The following is a 17102-nucleotide window of genomic DNA, read 5'->3' as shown; positions in this document are numbered from 1 at the left end:
TCCTATAGTCTATCTGCTGTGTAGGTTAGTCCGATAGTCTATCTGCTGTGTAGGTTAGTCCTATAGTCTATCTGCTGTGTAGGTTAGTCCTATAGTCCTATAGTCTATCTGCTGTGTGGGTTAGTCCTATAGTCCTATAGTCTATCTGCTGTGTAGGTTAGTCCGATAGTCTATCTGCTGTGTAGGTTAGTCCTATAGTCTATCTGCTGTGTAGGTTAGTCCTATAGTCCTATAGTCTATCTGCTGTGTGGGTTAGTCCTATAGTCCTATAGTCTATCTGCTGTGTAGGTTAGTCCGATAGTCTATCTGCTGTGTAGGTTAGTCCTATAGTCCTATAGTCTATCTGCTGTGTAGGTTAGTCCGATAGTCTATCTGCTGTGTAGGTTAGTCCTATAGTCTATCTGCTGTGTCTTTTTGATGGACCTTATTTGTTATTTGCCTTTTTTATTGACTCAAAATAATTTCACATAATAAGTTGCATCGCTGCATCTGTAGTACTCTTCAGACAGTAGGGGGCGCTGTAGGCGTGCGAGACACACGCAGGGTGTGTGTGTGGTGTCTGTGTACTGAATAAAGTAGATAATCGATAGAAACGTCTCACGTGTCATTTCACTGTTTTTTTTATTCATAACCATCATGCAACAAAATAACACAAGGTCTTCCATTTAAAACCAGAAACAGATCTGCGTTTCATGCCTCAAACAAGACAAGAGTTTAGCAGTTGAACTACTTGTACGTAAACGCACAGCAATGTGTGCTACTTGGTTCATCAACTACAATGTTGAATATTGTTTGGTTTTTTTTTCTCCCCCGGTGAGTCTTGTATGAATGTAGAAAGTACAATCAAACTCCAAGACCCCTGTTATGAATTACCGTTAATAACCACCGGTGTGAGCGCAGCAACGAGCCACCTAACCCGGGAACAATCTATCGGTTAGAGAAATGATGTCATAATACATCTGTGACTGTTCAACGTTCTTATGGAAGTTCCGAAAGAATATAGAGAATGTTTATCACAGGAAAGAGGATGTTTCAAATATAAATATATATATATATATATACACAGGTAGAAAAATACAATTGAGAGAATAGAATATAAATAATGTTTTGGTTATGAAGATTTCAAATATATATTTTGAATGATAAAATAGAGGCTTATATGGTCAACATCAAGGCTAGAAATGTGATTCGAAGTAAAGAAAAGTTACATTCCAACTCCTAACATTAGAGATTTATATAATAAAATATACATCAACACATCAATGTAAAACTATATCATGCAATGTTGCACAAAAAACTCAAACTCTGACAACTGAACCAGTTTACAATCAGAACTGTCGAGTGACAGAACATGTGCTGTATGTTTCAGTCTGTTCGGATTGACAGACAAGGAGCTGTCCACTCACAGAGGTGCTGAAAACCAACTAATCCTCTCGTAGTTCAACGGTTTCTGTTCATTTCCGTTGTTTAGCACAACATATAGTCAAACAGACAGATATAATGTCAACGACAACGTACCAGAGACGTTCTAAAATAGTTCCACGTCCAACCGACAAGACGAGATTATTTTATTTTCTTTCCCGTTGAAACTTTTCCACCATTTTTCAACCGATGGCCCGTTTTGAAGTCAGCACCTCCAACTGAACCGGGCCAATAGCCAACGTTACCAGGCAGACGGAACCAACCGAAGCCAGTAGAACCAACCGAAGCCAGTAGAACCAACCGAAGCCAGTAGAACCAACCGAAGCCAGTAGAACCAAACAGAAGCCTTCTAAAGAGCATGTTTAAACTCAGGGCCACGAAGCCCAGCTTTAGAGAGTTAGAGTTCAGTTCAAACTCCACCGGGGAAAGCCAGATGATAGGCTGCCATCATCTGAGCTTTCAGCTGCTGCTTCACGTGCACTCGTCCGTGCCTCTTCCTCTCGTCGCTGCGAGCGAACCGCTTCCCGCACACCTCGCAAGAGAAAGGTTTCTCTCCAGTGTGCGTGCGCGTGTGCGTGGTCAGGTGGTCGCTCCTGCTGAAACTGCGCAGGCAGATTGCGCACTGGAACGGCTTGTGGCCCGTGTGGATGCGCACGTGGCGGTTGAGCTCGTCGGAGCGCGAGAAACGCCTCTCACAGCCGATTATTGGACACGGGAACGGCTTCACCTTCACGGCCCCGGTGCTGGAGCGGGCCGTCGCTTTACTTGCTCCAGCGGTGGCGTGCACGCCCCTGCCCCTCGGGAACACGCTGGGCAGCAGGGAGGAGAGGATGGCATCCAGGGAGGAGGAGGAGAGAGAGGCGGTGAAGGCCGCCAGGTCGCTGCAAGCGTCCAGCTGCTGCGGCCCTGAGGCCCCAGTCTGGAACTCCTGAGGCTCCGTTTTGACCAGAAAGCTATCGTTGACGTAGCTCCCGTTAACAGCTACAGGGTAATTCTGAGCCCAGTCTCCCACGTAGCACGGCTCCTGTTTGATGATACACTCCGTCTTAATGTCAGTCAGCAGCAGAGAGTCCAGAAGCTCCTTTACATCTACCTCCAGAGACTGACCAGACAGCGGGAACAGCTGCTCCAAGCTGCCCGGGGAGAAGGCATCCTGACCAGGGTGGGAGAAGTGGTCGTTGTCGCAGCCGTCGCAGTTGCTGTTGAACTCGTTCTTGACCACCACAGGGGCAGCGGTGGGAGTCTGAATGTCCACCCCGGAAGAAGGAGAAGGAATCTCGGTCAGAGCCTGGCTCCAGTATCCGGTGGAGGCAGACTCCGTGGAGGGAGAGTAAATAGGGGGAGAGGCAATGCTCATGGCCGAGCAAGGTGTGGCAGAGACGGGGAGGGAGGCAGACGGAGTCTCGCTGTTCGCCGGGTCCTCCACCGTGCAGATCCCAACTATCTCCGTGATCATGTTGAGCAGAGCTTCTGTGCTGCAGGGTGGCACCGTGCCCGGTAACGGCTCCGTGTAGAAGCTCCCGGTGTAGGCAAGAGGAGGCGACAGGCTGTCTGAGGAACAGTCATTCAGGTCGGAGAAGAAATCCGAATCAGACCCGTCGGTCCCCGGGGATAACACACAACCTGAGAGAGAGAGACAACACAACTGCGGTTATTATCGTTATATAAACTGATAGGCTACATTAGCAAAGGCAGCAAGCATTGGGCGAAGAGGGACTTCTAGCTGCATGGCATTACATAAGTAACATATTATTGAACAAGGTGTAATTATAGCCTATGTATTTTTGACTACAAAACAATTGCACAATAGCTACTAGAGAATACATTAGCATTCTTTATGAGTTATGTATTCAAATGTTATTGATAATGCATCGATCCTTGTAGCCAGGGGATTAGAATCTAGAGAGAAACCCACCTTGTTGTGCTGGAGATCCGACATCAGAGTCTGTACCGTCACTGCCTGAGCTGACACTGTCCACCCAGGCGCTGCACGCGTCCTCGAACTCTGACATGAAGATGTCTTCCTCTGTGAACAGCATGTTAACGGATCCGGTAAAGGTCTCGATAAAACGAGAGGGAAAACGTTAGCTAAATTTCTGTTTATTAAAAGCTAGGTCCAAGGGTAATTAATCAATTAATCAATTTAAATGATTGATCAATCTACCAAACATATAATCAAATTAGTCTTCAATTAAATGTGGGGATTCCCTTGGAGTGATGAAGTGTGGGGAAGGTAAGTCCTTCGCCGAATGGTTGCTGTATTCCGTTATTCCGGTAGATGCGTCTGAATGATAAGGTTTGCTATGCGCCTCTCCATTTTATACTTTTCTGGCTGCTAGGTAACCCCTCCTCCCGCCATTGGTTCTACGTCCGTGAGGATTCCCCCGCTGCGTAGCATCATGCCCAAACATGGACAGAGGATATGACGCAGGGTATCCCCCTGCCTTATAAGGACACACGGGTGTGTGACATAAAAGAGGGGATTCTCTTGAAGCTCTGTGTTCTATGCTGAAACCCGCCCACCCGCCGAGCCCAGAGCAGAGGACCGGGTGCGCAAGAGTGATTACACAACACATAGCGGGTTAAACCTACATGTCGGTTTGAAGCGCGTGCTACTGCGCATGCAGGTCAACAGTAATGATGACCATTTAGAGGAATAAACACACATTCCGTTTCCCCCTTCATGAGATGCAACACAGATAGGAACACAGGTTACACACTACTGGATATTTGTTTATGAAAACAAAAGCATCATAGTCATCTGTCCCACGTTATAATTAGCATCTGGTCAACAGGAATCAATCACCTGCATGTTATTATGAGCATCACTGGGCTTGTGTGTGTTTGTGTTTTGTGTTTGTGTGCGCACCGTGGCGCAGTGGAAACAGGACCCCGTGCCTCTGATGGGATTGGTGGGGGATCTGCTGCGGGTATGTGAGAAATCCAGAAGATATTCCTCCGTGTAAACTGCTGTAATGACAATATGCATTTAGTTGAATGAGCCCTGATCTCGGGTTGGAATGGACGTCTGTTGGCATTAATGTCTGTCTTCACCGCGTGTGGCTGCAGCTCAGTCTCACAGCGTTTGGTTGCAGCTCAGTCTCACAGCATTTGGTTGTAGCTCAGTCTCACAGCGTTTGGCTGCAGCTCAGTCTCACAGGGTTTGGCTGCAGCTCAGTCTCACAGCGTTTGGTTGCAGCTCAGTCTCACAGCGTTTGGCTGCAGCTCAGTCTCACAGCGTTTGGCTGCAGCTCAGTCTCACAGCGTTTGGCTGCAGCTCAGTCTCACAGCGTTTGGCTGCAGCTCAGTCTCACAGCGTTTTGCTGAGCTGAGCTACAACAAGGTGCGTTTCTCAGTCTCACAGCGTTTGGCTGCAGCTCAGTCTCACAGCATTTGGCTGCAGCTCAGTCTCACAGCGTTTGGCTGCAGCTCAGTCTCACAGCGTTTGGTTGCAGCTCAGTCTCACAGCGTTTGGCTGCAGCTCAGTCTCACAGCGTTTGGCTGCAGCTCAGTCTCACAGCGTTTGGCTGCAGCTCAGTCTCACAGCGTTTGGTTGCAACTCAGTCTCACAGCGTTTGGTTGTAGCTCAGTCTTCAAGTTCAGAACCATAGGCAGCGCACTGGACATGCAACATGCTACAGGGAAGCGCAGACGTGTGTGTGTGTGTGTGTGTGTGTGTGTGTGTGTGTGTGTGTGTGTTAGAGAGACAGAGAGAGAGAGAGGAGGGGTGATGCGCTCAGTTTTATCTGCAGAATGCTTCATTCCATTAGAAGGAGATGCATGGACCAGACATGTAACTCTGAATGATGTGTCAAACTGGAAGCAAATGCGTTATACAGTCAGCCAGCCGAACTAAACATACACATCATATGTATTTTTAATTTTAAACACCGTTCTGACTCGTGCACCATTGAGGACTGCTGCACACAGCGTGTCGTGAGAAAACAGCTTTCCGTATCGTTTTGTCTCCTATTGAAATATGTAGAAGTATGTACAGGGAGAAGAATCCTGGATCTATTGTTGCATCATAATGCGACACTACTCCCCATCGGTGGGTCTCCCCCTCTCTCTCCTCACCGGATGTCAGCCGCATGGTGCGTGAGGATTTTACGGGCTCGGTGATTTTGCAATCAATTTATTGACTGCTCGGACTCGGTTAATTAAAACCCAATTGAATAGTTACCCTGCAACTGTTAACTTAATAACAATCACCCGCCTGAATATAGAACAACCGTTGTGTAAACGGTTATTGCTTCATACGACACCGATTTGGTCCACCCGGGACAGACATCGCATAAAGGCAACCTAATGGTGCTTTGGAAATGCGCGCGACACACCGTGTTTGAAGTCTCGATTATTGAATCTGCAGACACGCTCTTTGAAAGTGATGCAAGCTCAGTTTTGAGATCGTCGTGGATTTCCGGATTCGCTCTCCATGGTGCTGCTTACATAACTCAGATAGTTTAGAGTAAATCGATTCACAGTTTCACTGACTAGATATGAACGTCCTCTATTTATTAGACACAGCTATTTGGCTAAATCTGCATATAAGATAACTACATTAAACGTTACATTAAAAGCCCAACTCAGCAGCAAACTAATAACTAGCTGCATATAAGATAAGTCTATTAAACGTTACATTAAAAGCCCAACTCAGCAGCAAACTAATAACTATCTGCATATAAGATAAGTCTATTAAATGTTACATTAAAAGCCCAACTCAGCAGCAAACTAATAACTAGCCTCCACATAGCAACGCTGCATGTTGCCTAGGCTGCAGCCGTTCCTATACACTAACACAAAAGAGCTGACAACCTGTGTCTTCCCACTACCCCGACAGAGTGCTGAGAGAGTGACAGATTGACTAATAACAGCCCTGTCCAGTCAAAGTGTTTTAATAACACTAGCCAATCATATTGTCAGGAGGAGACCATACAAGAGGAGGTTAGATAAACTATTGACGCACAATTACGCAACTTCTACGTGACACCCTCTTTGACAGGTGTCGGACAAAAAAAACACCCCAAACTGTCAAGGAGATAAAAGGACTGAAAACCCACTTGGATCGATTTAAGAATAGCAAAAGTATTTTTTTGTTGTTGCTTAAAATAGAAAGATTTCCCTCATTATTATTTTTACATCATTCAGTTGTGACGTGTTTTTGGATTCTCTCTGAAGGGGAATGTTCCAATTCTAGAAGCAGAACCATCTGGGAGTTCTAATATAGGAGAGAGAGAGAGAGAGAGGAGCTGTGACATTCTAGAAGCAGAACCATCTGGGAGTTCTAATATTGGAGAGAGAGAGGAGATGTGGCATTCTCAATGTGTGGAGGAGGGGTGGGAACAACTCGAAGGCTGTAACCATGGTGCTACTGGCAGGCTAAGAGTTCTTTCTCTTCCTTCTCCTAAAAACATGGAGACTATCAATACACACACACACACACACACACACACACACACACACACCGTGTCATTGCGTCAATAGCAGAGCGTATGTAAGAGCCATGTCCTTGTGTCACTCTGGTCTCCAGCATGTCTATCTATTCACTAACGGACAGAGCAGTCTGTCTCTATTCACTAACTGACAGAGCAGTCTGTCTCTATTCACTAACTGACAGAGCAGTCTGTCTCTATTCACTAACTGACAGAGCAGTCTGTCTCTATTCACTAACTGACACACAGAGCAGTCTGTCTCTATTCACTAACTGACTGACAGAGCAGTCTGTCTCTATTCACTAACTGACAGAGCAGTCTGTCTCTATTCACTAACTGACAGAGCAGTCTGTCTCTATTCACTAACTGACAGAGCAGTCTGTCTCTATTCACTAACTGACTGACAGAGCAGTCTGTCTCTATTCACTAACTGACACACAGAGCAGTCTGTCTCTATTCACTAACTGACAGAGCAGTCTGTCTCTATTCACTAACTGACACACAGAGCAGTCTGTCTCTATTCACTAACTGACAGAGCAGTCTGTCTCTATTCACTAACTGACAGAGCAGTCTGTCTCTATTCACTAACTGACTGACAGAGCAGTCTGTCTCTATTCACTAACTGACAGAGCAGTCTGTCTCTATTCACTAACTGACACACAGAGCAGTCTGTCTCTATTTACTAACTGACAGAGCAGTCTGTCTCTATTCACTAACTGACAGAGCAGTCTGTCTCTATTCATTAACTGACAGAGCAGTCTGTCTCTATTCACTAACTGACTGACAGAGCAGTCTGTCTCTATTCACTAACTGACAGAGCAGTCTGTCTCTATTCACTAACTGACAGAGCAGTCTGTCTCTATTCACTAACTGACAGAGCAGTCTGTCTCTATTCACTAACTGCCACACAGAGCAGTCTGTCTCTATTCACAACATAATGGCATCTTCTTAATTTAGTTAATTTAACAACTAGTTAATCTTCTTAATTTAGTTAATTTAACAACTGGTTAATAAACCAAAACATGTAAGATGTTTGAAAGTAGTGTGCTGCAGTACGATAAATACCATTAGACTGTTTTCACATCAGGCCAAACACTACCCATTCAAATGGCCTGGACACGACATGTCCATCATTCCCTTGTGTGATCAAAAGGTTCACAGTTTAATCAAATTGAATAAAAAAAATATGTTTTAGCAAAGCACCGTTTTGCATCGAATCTGTCTTGAACATTTGGCCCTAGGTTCTCATCATGGGCCACAATAGTTTGTAGCCCAAACGATACAAACACCAAATGAATAGGAAGAAACTAAATGAAACATGTCGTGTTGGCTTCAGAACCCACCAGGAGCTTCTGTTTACCTCTGAAAGCGTTTGATTCTATCTGTTCTCCTCTACTTTTCCTGGCTGACCAAATACCAGGATGTTGTTCTCTGGTTTGGAAAATTAATTTAGAGAACTGAATCTGAATGGTCCTGATGAATTGAATATATGAAACTTTGATCAACTTGAAATAATAGTTTGTTAACTTGAAACACGGACAATGAATGCTATGTCTACCATATCAAAACTGAGTATATATACTGTACCGGTATATTGAATTTGAATATTAAATTACATTAAAATATAATTGTTAATTTATAGTACTGTATTGGCCTATACTACAGTTCTGTATTGGCCTATATTATGGTATTACAGTACTGTATTGGCCTATATTACAGTATTACAGTACTGTATTGGCCTATACTACAGTACTGTATTGGCCTATACTACAGTATTACAGTATTGTATTGGCCTATATTATGGTATTACAGTACTGTATTGGCCTATATTATGGTATTACAGTACTGTATTGGCCTATATTATGGTATTACAGTACTGTATTGGCCTATATTATGGTATTATAGTACTGTATTGGCCTATATTATGGTATTACAGTACTGTATTGGCCTATACTACAGTACTGCATTGGCCTATACTACAGTATTACAGTACTGTATTGGCCTATATTGTGGTAATACAGTACTGTATTGGCCTATATTATGGTATTACAGTACTGTATTGGCCTATATTATGGTATTATAGTACTGTATTGGCCTATATTATGGTATTACAGTACTGTATTGGCCTATACTACAGTACTGCATTGGCCTATACTACAGTATTACAGTACTATATTGGCCTATATTATGGTACTACAGTACTGTATTGGCCTATATTATGGTATTACAGTACTGTATTGGCCTATATTACAGTATTACAGTACTGTATTGGCCTATATTACAGTACTATATTGGCCTATATTATGGTATTACAGTACTGCATTGGCCAATGTAATTTTTTTATTTAAAAAAATATCCCAGCAACTTCATTTTGGATACACGTTTACTGCATAGGGGATTCATTTCGCTCTTGTTCTGGACTTTGTGGATTGCTTGTGTATTGGTATTGTATTACTGCATTGTAGGAACTAGAAACACAAGCTTTTCACTGCACCCGCTGTACCATCTGCTAATCTGTGTCTGTGTGCTGGTTGGTCACCTCGTTAGTCAGTATGTGTTACTCCTGTGCTGGTTGGTCACCTCGTTAGTCGGTATGTGTTACTCCTGTGCTGGTTGGTCACCTCGTTAGTGGGAAGGTGTTATTTAAGAGTGGCTGGCCCAATGCTCCAGTTGTTTTGAGAGAGGGGGAGGGTTAACTGCTTTAGTTGACGCTCCTGATTTGATCTCTAGAAAAACAATCCTTTATCTGATCTTCCCTGTTTTAGTTTACCTCCTGTTTTTAAATTTGGTGTGGGTTTTATTTGTGTTGTCCTCTTGGTCATATTTAGTGGGTGCTCACGATAGGTGTCTTTTACAGTGCCTTGCGAAAGTATTCGGCCCCCTTGAACTTTGCGACCTTTTGCCACATTTCAGGCTTCAAACATAAAGATATAAAACTGTATTTTTTTGTGAAGAATCAACAACAAGTGGGACACAATCATGAAGTGGAACGACATTTATTGGATATTTCAAACTTTTTTAACAAATCAAAAACTGAAAAATTGGCCGTGCAAAATTATTCAGCCCCCTTAAGTTAATACTTTGTAGCGCCACCTTTTGCTGCGATTACAGCTGTAAGTCGCTTGGGGTATGTCTCTATCTGTTTTGCACATCGAGAGACTGAATTTTTTTCCCATTCCTCCTTGCAAAACAGCTCGAGCTCAGTGAGGTTGGATGGAGAGCATTTGTGAACAGCAGTTTTCAGTTCTTTCCACAGATTCTCGATTGGATTCAGGTCTGGACTTTGACTTGGCCATTCTAACACCTGGATATGTTTATTTTTGAACCATTCCATTGTAGATTTTGCTTTATGTTTTGGATCATTGTCTTGTTGGAAGACAAATCTCCATCCCAGTCTCAAGTCTTTTGCAGACTCCATCAGGTTTTCTTCCAGAATGGTCCTGTATTTGGCTTCATCCATCTTCCCATCAATTTTAACCATCTTCCCTGTCCCTGCTGAAGAAAAGCAGGCCCAAACCATGATGCTGCCACCACCATGTTTGACAGTGGGGATGGTGTGTTCAGCTGTGTTGCTTTTACGCCATGCATAACGTTTTGCATTGTTGCCAAAAAGTTCAATTTTGGTTTCATCTGACCAGAGCACCTTCTTCCACATGTTTGGTGTGTCTCCCAGGTGGCTTGTGGCAAACTGTAAACAACACTTTTTATGGATATCTTTAAGAAATGGCTTTCTTCTTGCCACTCTTCCATAAAGGCCAGATTTGTGCAATATACGACTGATTGTTGTCCTATGGACAGAGTCTCCCACCTCAGCTGTAGATCTCCGCAGTTCATCCAGAGTGATCATGGGCCTCTTGGCTGCATCTCTGATCAGTCTTCTCCTTGTATGAGCTGAAAGTTTAGAGGGACGGCCAGGTCTTGGTAGATTTGCAGTGGTCTGATACTCCTTCCATTTCAATATTATCGCTTGCACAGTGCTCCTTGGGATGTTTAAAGCTTGGGAAATCTTTTTGTATCCAAATCTGGCTTTAAACTTCTTCACAACAGTATCTCGGACCTGCCTGGTGTGTTCCTTGATCTTCATGATGCTCTCTGCGCTTTTAACGGACCTCTGAGACTATCACAGTGCAGGTGCATTTATACGGAGACTTGATTACACACAGGTGGATTGTATTTATCATCATTAGTCATTTAGGTCAACATTGGATCATTCAGAGATCCTCACTGAACTTCTGGAGAGAGTTTGCTGCACTGAAAGTAAAGGGGCTGAATAATTTTGCAAGCCCAATTTTTCAGTTTTTGATTTGTTAAAAAAGTTTGAAATATCCAATAAATGTTGTTCCACTTCATGATTGTGTCCCACTTGTTGTTGATTCTTCACAAAAAAATACAGTTTTATATCTTTATGTTTGAAGCCTGAAATGTGGCAAAAGGTCGCAAAGTTCAAGGGGGGCGAATACTTTCGCAAGGCACTGTATGTCCCAGTTGTTGTTGCTGATCCACCTTCTGACCCCCGTGGGTGTCTTTCAGAACCTCTCCTAAAACCCGTTTTGTTTTGGTTGTTGTCAGTGACTCTTTGTTCCCTCTTCTGTTTGAGCATTTTTGGTTTTCTAGCTGGGGAACGTAACAAATAAAAATGCAACATGAAACAATTTCAAACATTTTATAGAGTTACAGTTCACACAAGGATACCTTCAAAATCAGAATATTTTCAGCTTCCAGGAATTGCGTACAGATCCTTGCGACATGGGGCTGTGCATTATCATGCTGAAACATGAGGTTGATGGTGGAGGATGAACGGCACGATAATGGGCCTCAGTATCTCATCACGGTATCTCTGTGTATTCAAATTGTCATATTATAAAATGCAATTGTGTTTGTTGTCCGTAACATTTGCCTGCCCATACCATAACCCCACCACCATGGGGCACTCTGTTCACAACGTTGACATCAGCAAACTGCTCGCCCCCATGACGACGCACACGCTGTCTGCCGTCTTCCTGCTACAGTTGAAACTGGGATTCATCCGTGAAGAGCACACTTCTCCAGCATGTCAGTGGCCATCGAAGCTGAGCATTTGTCCACTGAAGTCGGTTACGATGCCAAACTGCAGTCAGGTCAAGACCCTGGTGAGGACGACGAGCACGGAGATAAGCTTCCCTGAGACAGTTTCTGACAGTTGGTGCATAAATTCTTCGGGTTGTGCAAACCCACAGTTCCATCAGCTGTCCGGTTGGCTGGTCTCAAACGAACCTGGAGGTGAAGAAGCCGGGAATAGGAGATCCTGGGTTGTCGTGGTTACACGTGGTTTGCGGTTGTGAGGCCGGTTGGACGTACTGCCAAATTCCCTAAAATTTTGTTTGAGGAGGCTTCTGGTAGAGAAATGAATATTGAATTCTCTGGCAACAGCTCTGATGGACATTCCTGCAGTCAGTAGGCCAACTGCAACACTCCCTCAAACCTTCAGACATCTGTTATCTCAGCTCATAAAACATGTTGCCAACAATTTACTTGTTGTGTTTATATTGTTGTTTGGTGTAATATGACCATGGAAAGATGAGATCCCACAAGCTTTCTTCTGAAGTCAGTACAGCTGATGTGCCAACTTCTGTCTGTAGCATCCAAACCATTTGGTTCAAACTAATATGGCCCCACTTTGGAAAGAGGAGCCTCTCAGCTACAAACTAATATGACCCCACTATGGAAAGAGGAGACTCAGCTACAAACTAATATGACCCCAATGTGGAAAGAGGAGACTCTCAGATACAAACTAATATGACCCCACTATGGAAAGGGGAGACTCAGCTACAAACTAATATGACCCCAATGTGGAAAGAGGAGACTCTCAGATACAAACTAATATGACCCCACTATGGAAAGGGGAGACTCTCAGCTACAAACGAATATGACCCCACTATGGAAAGAGGAGACTCTCAGCAACAAACTAATATGACCCCACTATGGAAAGAGGAGACTCAGCTACAAACTAATATGACCCCAATATGGAAAGAGGAGACTCAGGTACAAACTAATATGACCCCACTGTGGAAAGAGGAGACTCTCAGATATATATAGATATTAAACCTTCATCTGAAGGTAACCCATACAAATGAATGGTAGTATGGAGATATAAATAGATATATATGGAGGTAGTTTTGTGGCAATACAAATAATGGGTTAAATATGCGTCCAAAAAACTAATATATTTCCTTTTTTAAATCTAAAAGATATAGGATAAAGTATAAGGTTGCCGTCTTATCGGCTCTTAACCAATCACGTTATTTTGTTTGTTTCTTCGCGATGTTCGTAACTTGTTTTGTACATAATGTTGCTGCAATCGTCTCTTATGACCGAAAATAACTTCTGGACATCAGAACTGAGATTGCTCAACTCAAACTGGACAAAGAGTTCTTCTTCAATGAGTCGGATGGGAGGGACATACTACTACAGACACCAGGCCCAGATCTGACCAGGCTCAGATCCTCAATGAGTCGGATGGGAGGGACATACTACTACAGACAACCGACCAGGCCCAGATCCTCAATGAGTCGGATGGGAGGGACATACTACTACAGACACCGACCAGATCTGACCAGGCCCAGATCTGGCCAGGCCCAGATCTGACCAGACCCATATCCTCAATGAGTCGGATGGGAGGACATACTACTACAGACACCCAACCCAGATCTGACCAGGCCCATATCCTCAATGAGTCGGATGGGAGGGACATACTACTACAGACACCGACCAGATCTGACCAGGCTCAGATCCTCAATGAGTCGGATGGGAGGGACATACTACTACAGACACCGACCAGATCTGACCAGGCTCAGATCCTCAATGAGTCGGATGGGAGGGACATACTACTACAGACACCCGACCCAGATCTGACCAGGCCCAGATCTGACCAGGCCCAGATCTGACCAGGCCCAGATCTGACCAGACCCATATCCTCAATGAGTCGGATGGGAGGGACATACTACTACAGACACCCGACCCAGATCTGACCAGGCCCAGATCCTCAATGAGTCGGATGGGAGGGACATACTACTACAGACACCCGACCAGATCTGACCAGGCCCAGATCCTCAATGAGTCGGATGGGAGGGACATACTACTACAGACACCCGACCCAGATCTGACCAGGCTCAGATCCTCAATGAGTCGGATGGGAGGGATATAATACAGACACCCGCCCAGATCTGACCAGGACCAGATCTGACCAGGCCAAGATCTGACCAGGCCCATATCCTCAATGAGTCGGATGGGAGGGATAAAATATCCTCCGTGTACAACGTAGAACACCAAATAATGCATGCAGAGCAGAATTAGGCCGATACCCACTAATTATCAAAATCCAGAAAAGAACCATTAAATTCTACAACCACCTAAAAGGAAGTGATTCACAAACCTTCCATAACAAAGCCATCACCTACAGAGAGATGAACCTGGAGAAGATTCCCCTAAGCAAGCTGGTCCTGGGGCTCTGTTCACAAACACAAACACACCCTACAGAGCCCCAGGACAACAGCACAATTAGACCCAACCAAATCATGAGAAAACAAAAAGATAATTACTTGACACATTGGAAAGAATTAACAAAAAAACAGAGCAAACTAGAATGCTATTTGGCCCTAAACAGAGAGTACACAGCGGCAGAATACCTGACCACTGTGACTGACCCAAAATTAAGGAAAGCTTTGACTATGTACAGACTCAGTGAGCATAGCCTTGCTATTGAGAAAGGCCGCCGTAGGCAGACATGGCTCTCAAGAGAAGACAGGCTATGTGCTCACTGCCCACAAAATAAGGTGGAAACTGAGCTGCACTTCCTAACCTCCTGCCCAATGTATGACCATATTAGAGAGACATATTTCCCTCAGATTACACAGATCCACAAAGAATTCGAAAACAAATCCAAATTTGAAAAACTCCCATATCTACTGGGTGAAATTCCACAGTGTGCCATCACAGCAGCAAGATTTGTGACCTGTTGCCACGAGAAAAGGGCAACCAGTGAAGAACACACACCATTATAAATACAACCCATATTTATGCTTATTTATTTTATCTTGTGTCCTTTAACCATTTGTACATTGTTAAAACACTGTGTATATATATATATATAATATGACATTTGTAATGTCTTTACTGTTTTGAAACCTCTGTATGTGTAATGTTTACTGTTAATTTTTGTTGTTTTTCACTTTATATATTAACTTTGTATGTTGTCTACCTCACTTGCTTTGGCAATGTTAACACATGTTTCCCATGCCAATAAAGCCCTTGAATTGAATTGAATTGAATTGATATACTACTACAGACACCAGGCCCAGATCTGACCAGGCCCAGATCCTCAATGAGTCGGATGGGAGGGACATACTACTACAGACACCCGACCCAGATCTGACCAGGCCCAGATCCTCAATGAGTCGGATGGGAGGGACATACTACTACAGACACCCGACCCAGATCTGACCAGGCCCAGATCCTCAATGAGTCGGATGGGAGGGACATACTTCTACAGACACCCGACCCAGATCTGACCAGGCCCAAATCTTCAATGAGTCGGATGGGAGGGACATACTACTACAGACACCCGACCCAGATCTGACCAGGCCCAGATCCTCAATGAGTCGGATGGGAGGGACATACTACTACAGACACCCGACCCAGATCTGACCAGGCCCAGATCCTCAATGAGTCGGATGGGAGGGACATACTACTACAGACACCCGACCCAGATCTGACCAGGCCCAGATCCTCAATGAGTCGGATGGGAGGGACATACTACTACAGACACCCGACCCAGATCTGACCAGGCCCAGATCCTCAATGAGTCGGATGGGAGGGACATACTACTACAGACACCCGACCCAGATCTGACCAGGCCCAGATCCTCAATGAGTCGGATGGGAGGGATGTAATACAGACACCCGACCAGATCTGACCAGGCCCAGATCTGACCAGGCCCAGATCTGACCAGGCCCATATCCTCAATGAGTCGGATGGGAGGGACATAAGACTACAGAAACCCGACCCAGATCTGACCAGGCCCAGATCCTCAATGAGTCGGATGGGAGGGACATACTACTACAGACACCGGACCCAGATCTGACCAGGCCCAGATCCTCAATGAGTCGGATGGGAGGGATATAATACAGACACCCGACCAGATCTGACCAGGCCCAGATCTGACCAGGCCCAGATCCTCAATGAGTCGGATGGGAGGGACATACTACTACAGACACCCGACCCAGATCTGACCAGGCCCAGATCCTCAATGAGTCGGATGGGAGGGACATACTACTACAGACACCCAACCAGATCTGACCAGGCCCAGATCCTCAATGAGTCGGATGGGAGGGACATACTACTACAGACACCCGACCAGATCTGACCAGGCCCAGATCCTCAATGAGTCGGATGGGAGGGACATACTACTACAGACACCCGACCAGATCTGACCAGGCTCAGATCCTCAATGAGTCGGATGGGAGGGACATACTACTACAGACACCCGACCCAGATCTGACCAGGCCCAAATCCTCAATGAGTCGGATGGGAGGGACATACTACTACAGACCCCGACCAGATCTGACCAGGCCCAGATCCTCAATGAGTCGGATGGGAGGGACATACTACTACAGACACCCGACCAGATCTGACCAGGCCCAGATCCTCAATGAGTCGGATGGGAGGGATATACTACTACAGACACTCGACCAGATCTGACCAGGCTCAGATCCTCAATGAGTCGGATGGGAGGGACATACTACTACAGACACCAGGCCCAGATCTGACCAGGCCCAGATCCTCAATGAGTCGGATGGGAGGGATATACTACTACAGACACCCGACCAGATCTGACCAGGCCCAGATCCTCAATGAGTCGGATGGGAGGGATATACTACTACAGACACCGGACCCAGATCTGACCAGGCCCAGATCCTCAATGAGTCGGACGTGAGGGACATACTACTACAGACACCCGACCACATCTGACCAGGGCCAAATCCTCAATGAGTCGGATGGGAGGGACATACTACTACAGACACCGACCAGATCTGACCAGGCCCAGATCCTCAATGAGTCGGATGGGAGGGACATACTACTACAGACACCCGACCCAGATCTGACCAGGCTCAGATCCTCAATGAGTCGGATGGGAGGGACATACTACTACAGACACCCGACCAGATCTGACCAGGCTCAGATCCTCAATGAGTCGGATGGGAGGGACATACT

At 45.1% G+C, this 17102-nt stretch overlaps 2 protein-coding genes across 2 annotated transcripts in view; one reads left to right on the top strand and one right to left on the bottom strand.

The window, feature by feature from the left end:
• Window positions 1-602: 602 nt before the first annotated feature.
• Window positions 603-3691, bottom strand: LOC110518223 (early growth response protein 4-like). The gene is made up of 2 exons (XM_021595891.2): window positions 3338-3691; window positions 603-3045 (listed from the first exon to the last, which is right to left on the bottom strand). Exons 1-2 carry the CDS (start codon window positions 3459-3461, stop codon window positions 1832-1834), a joined length of 1338 nt encoding a protein of 445 aa, XP_021451566.2. The 5' UTR covers window positions 3462-3691; the 3' UTR covers window positions 603-1831.
• Window positions 3640-17102, top strand: part of LOC118948717 (atrial natriuretic peptide receptor 2) — an 83232-nt gene continuing 69769 nt past the window's right edge. The window contains exons 1-4 of the mRNA XM_036973410.1: window positions 3640-3655; window positions 3762-3813; window positions 3917-4049; window positions 4302-4352. Of these exons, the coding sequence (XP_036829305.1) occupies window positions 3640-3655; window positions 3762-3813; window positions 3917-4049; window positions 4302-4352 (252 nt within the window). The remainder of the gene's footprint in view (window positions 3656-3761; window positions 3814-3916; window positions 4050-4301; window positions 4353-17102) is intronic.

Source organism: Oncorhynchus mykiss, unplaced genomic scaffold (genome assembly GCF_013265735.2).
Source record: "Oncorhynchus mykiss isolate Arlee unplaced genomic scaffold, USDA_OmykA_1.1 un_scaffold_248, whole genome shotgun sequence".
Lineage (NCBI taxonomy): Eukaryota > Metazoa > Chordata > Actinopteri > Salmoniformes > Salmonidae > Oncorhynchus > Oncorhynchus mykiss.
Note: the sequence above shows the minus strand (reverse complement) of the source record. Positions and strands in the feature narration are given on the sequence as shown.

What these genes read in the sequence shown, in the direction of transcription:
- LOC110518223 (XM_021595891.2), bottom strand. Translation starts at nt 3,461, where the DNA reads ATGCTGTTCACAGAGGAAGACATCTTCATGTCAGAGTTCGAGGACGCG. An exon ending in CGGATCTCCAGCACAACAAG is followed by an intron (nt 3,046 to 3,337) that starts GTGGGTTTCTCT and finishes TCTCTCTCTCAG; the next exon opens with GTTGTGTGTTATCCCCGGGG.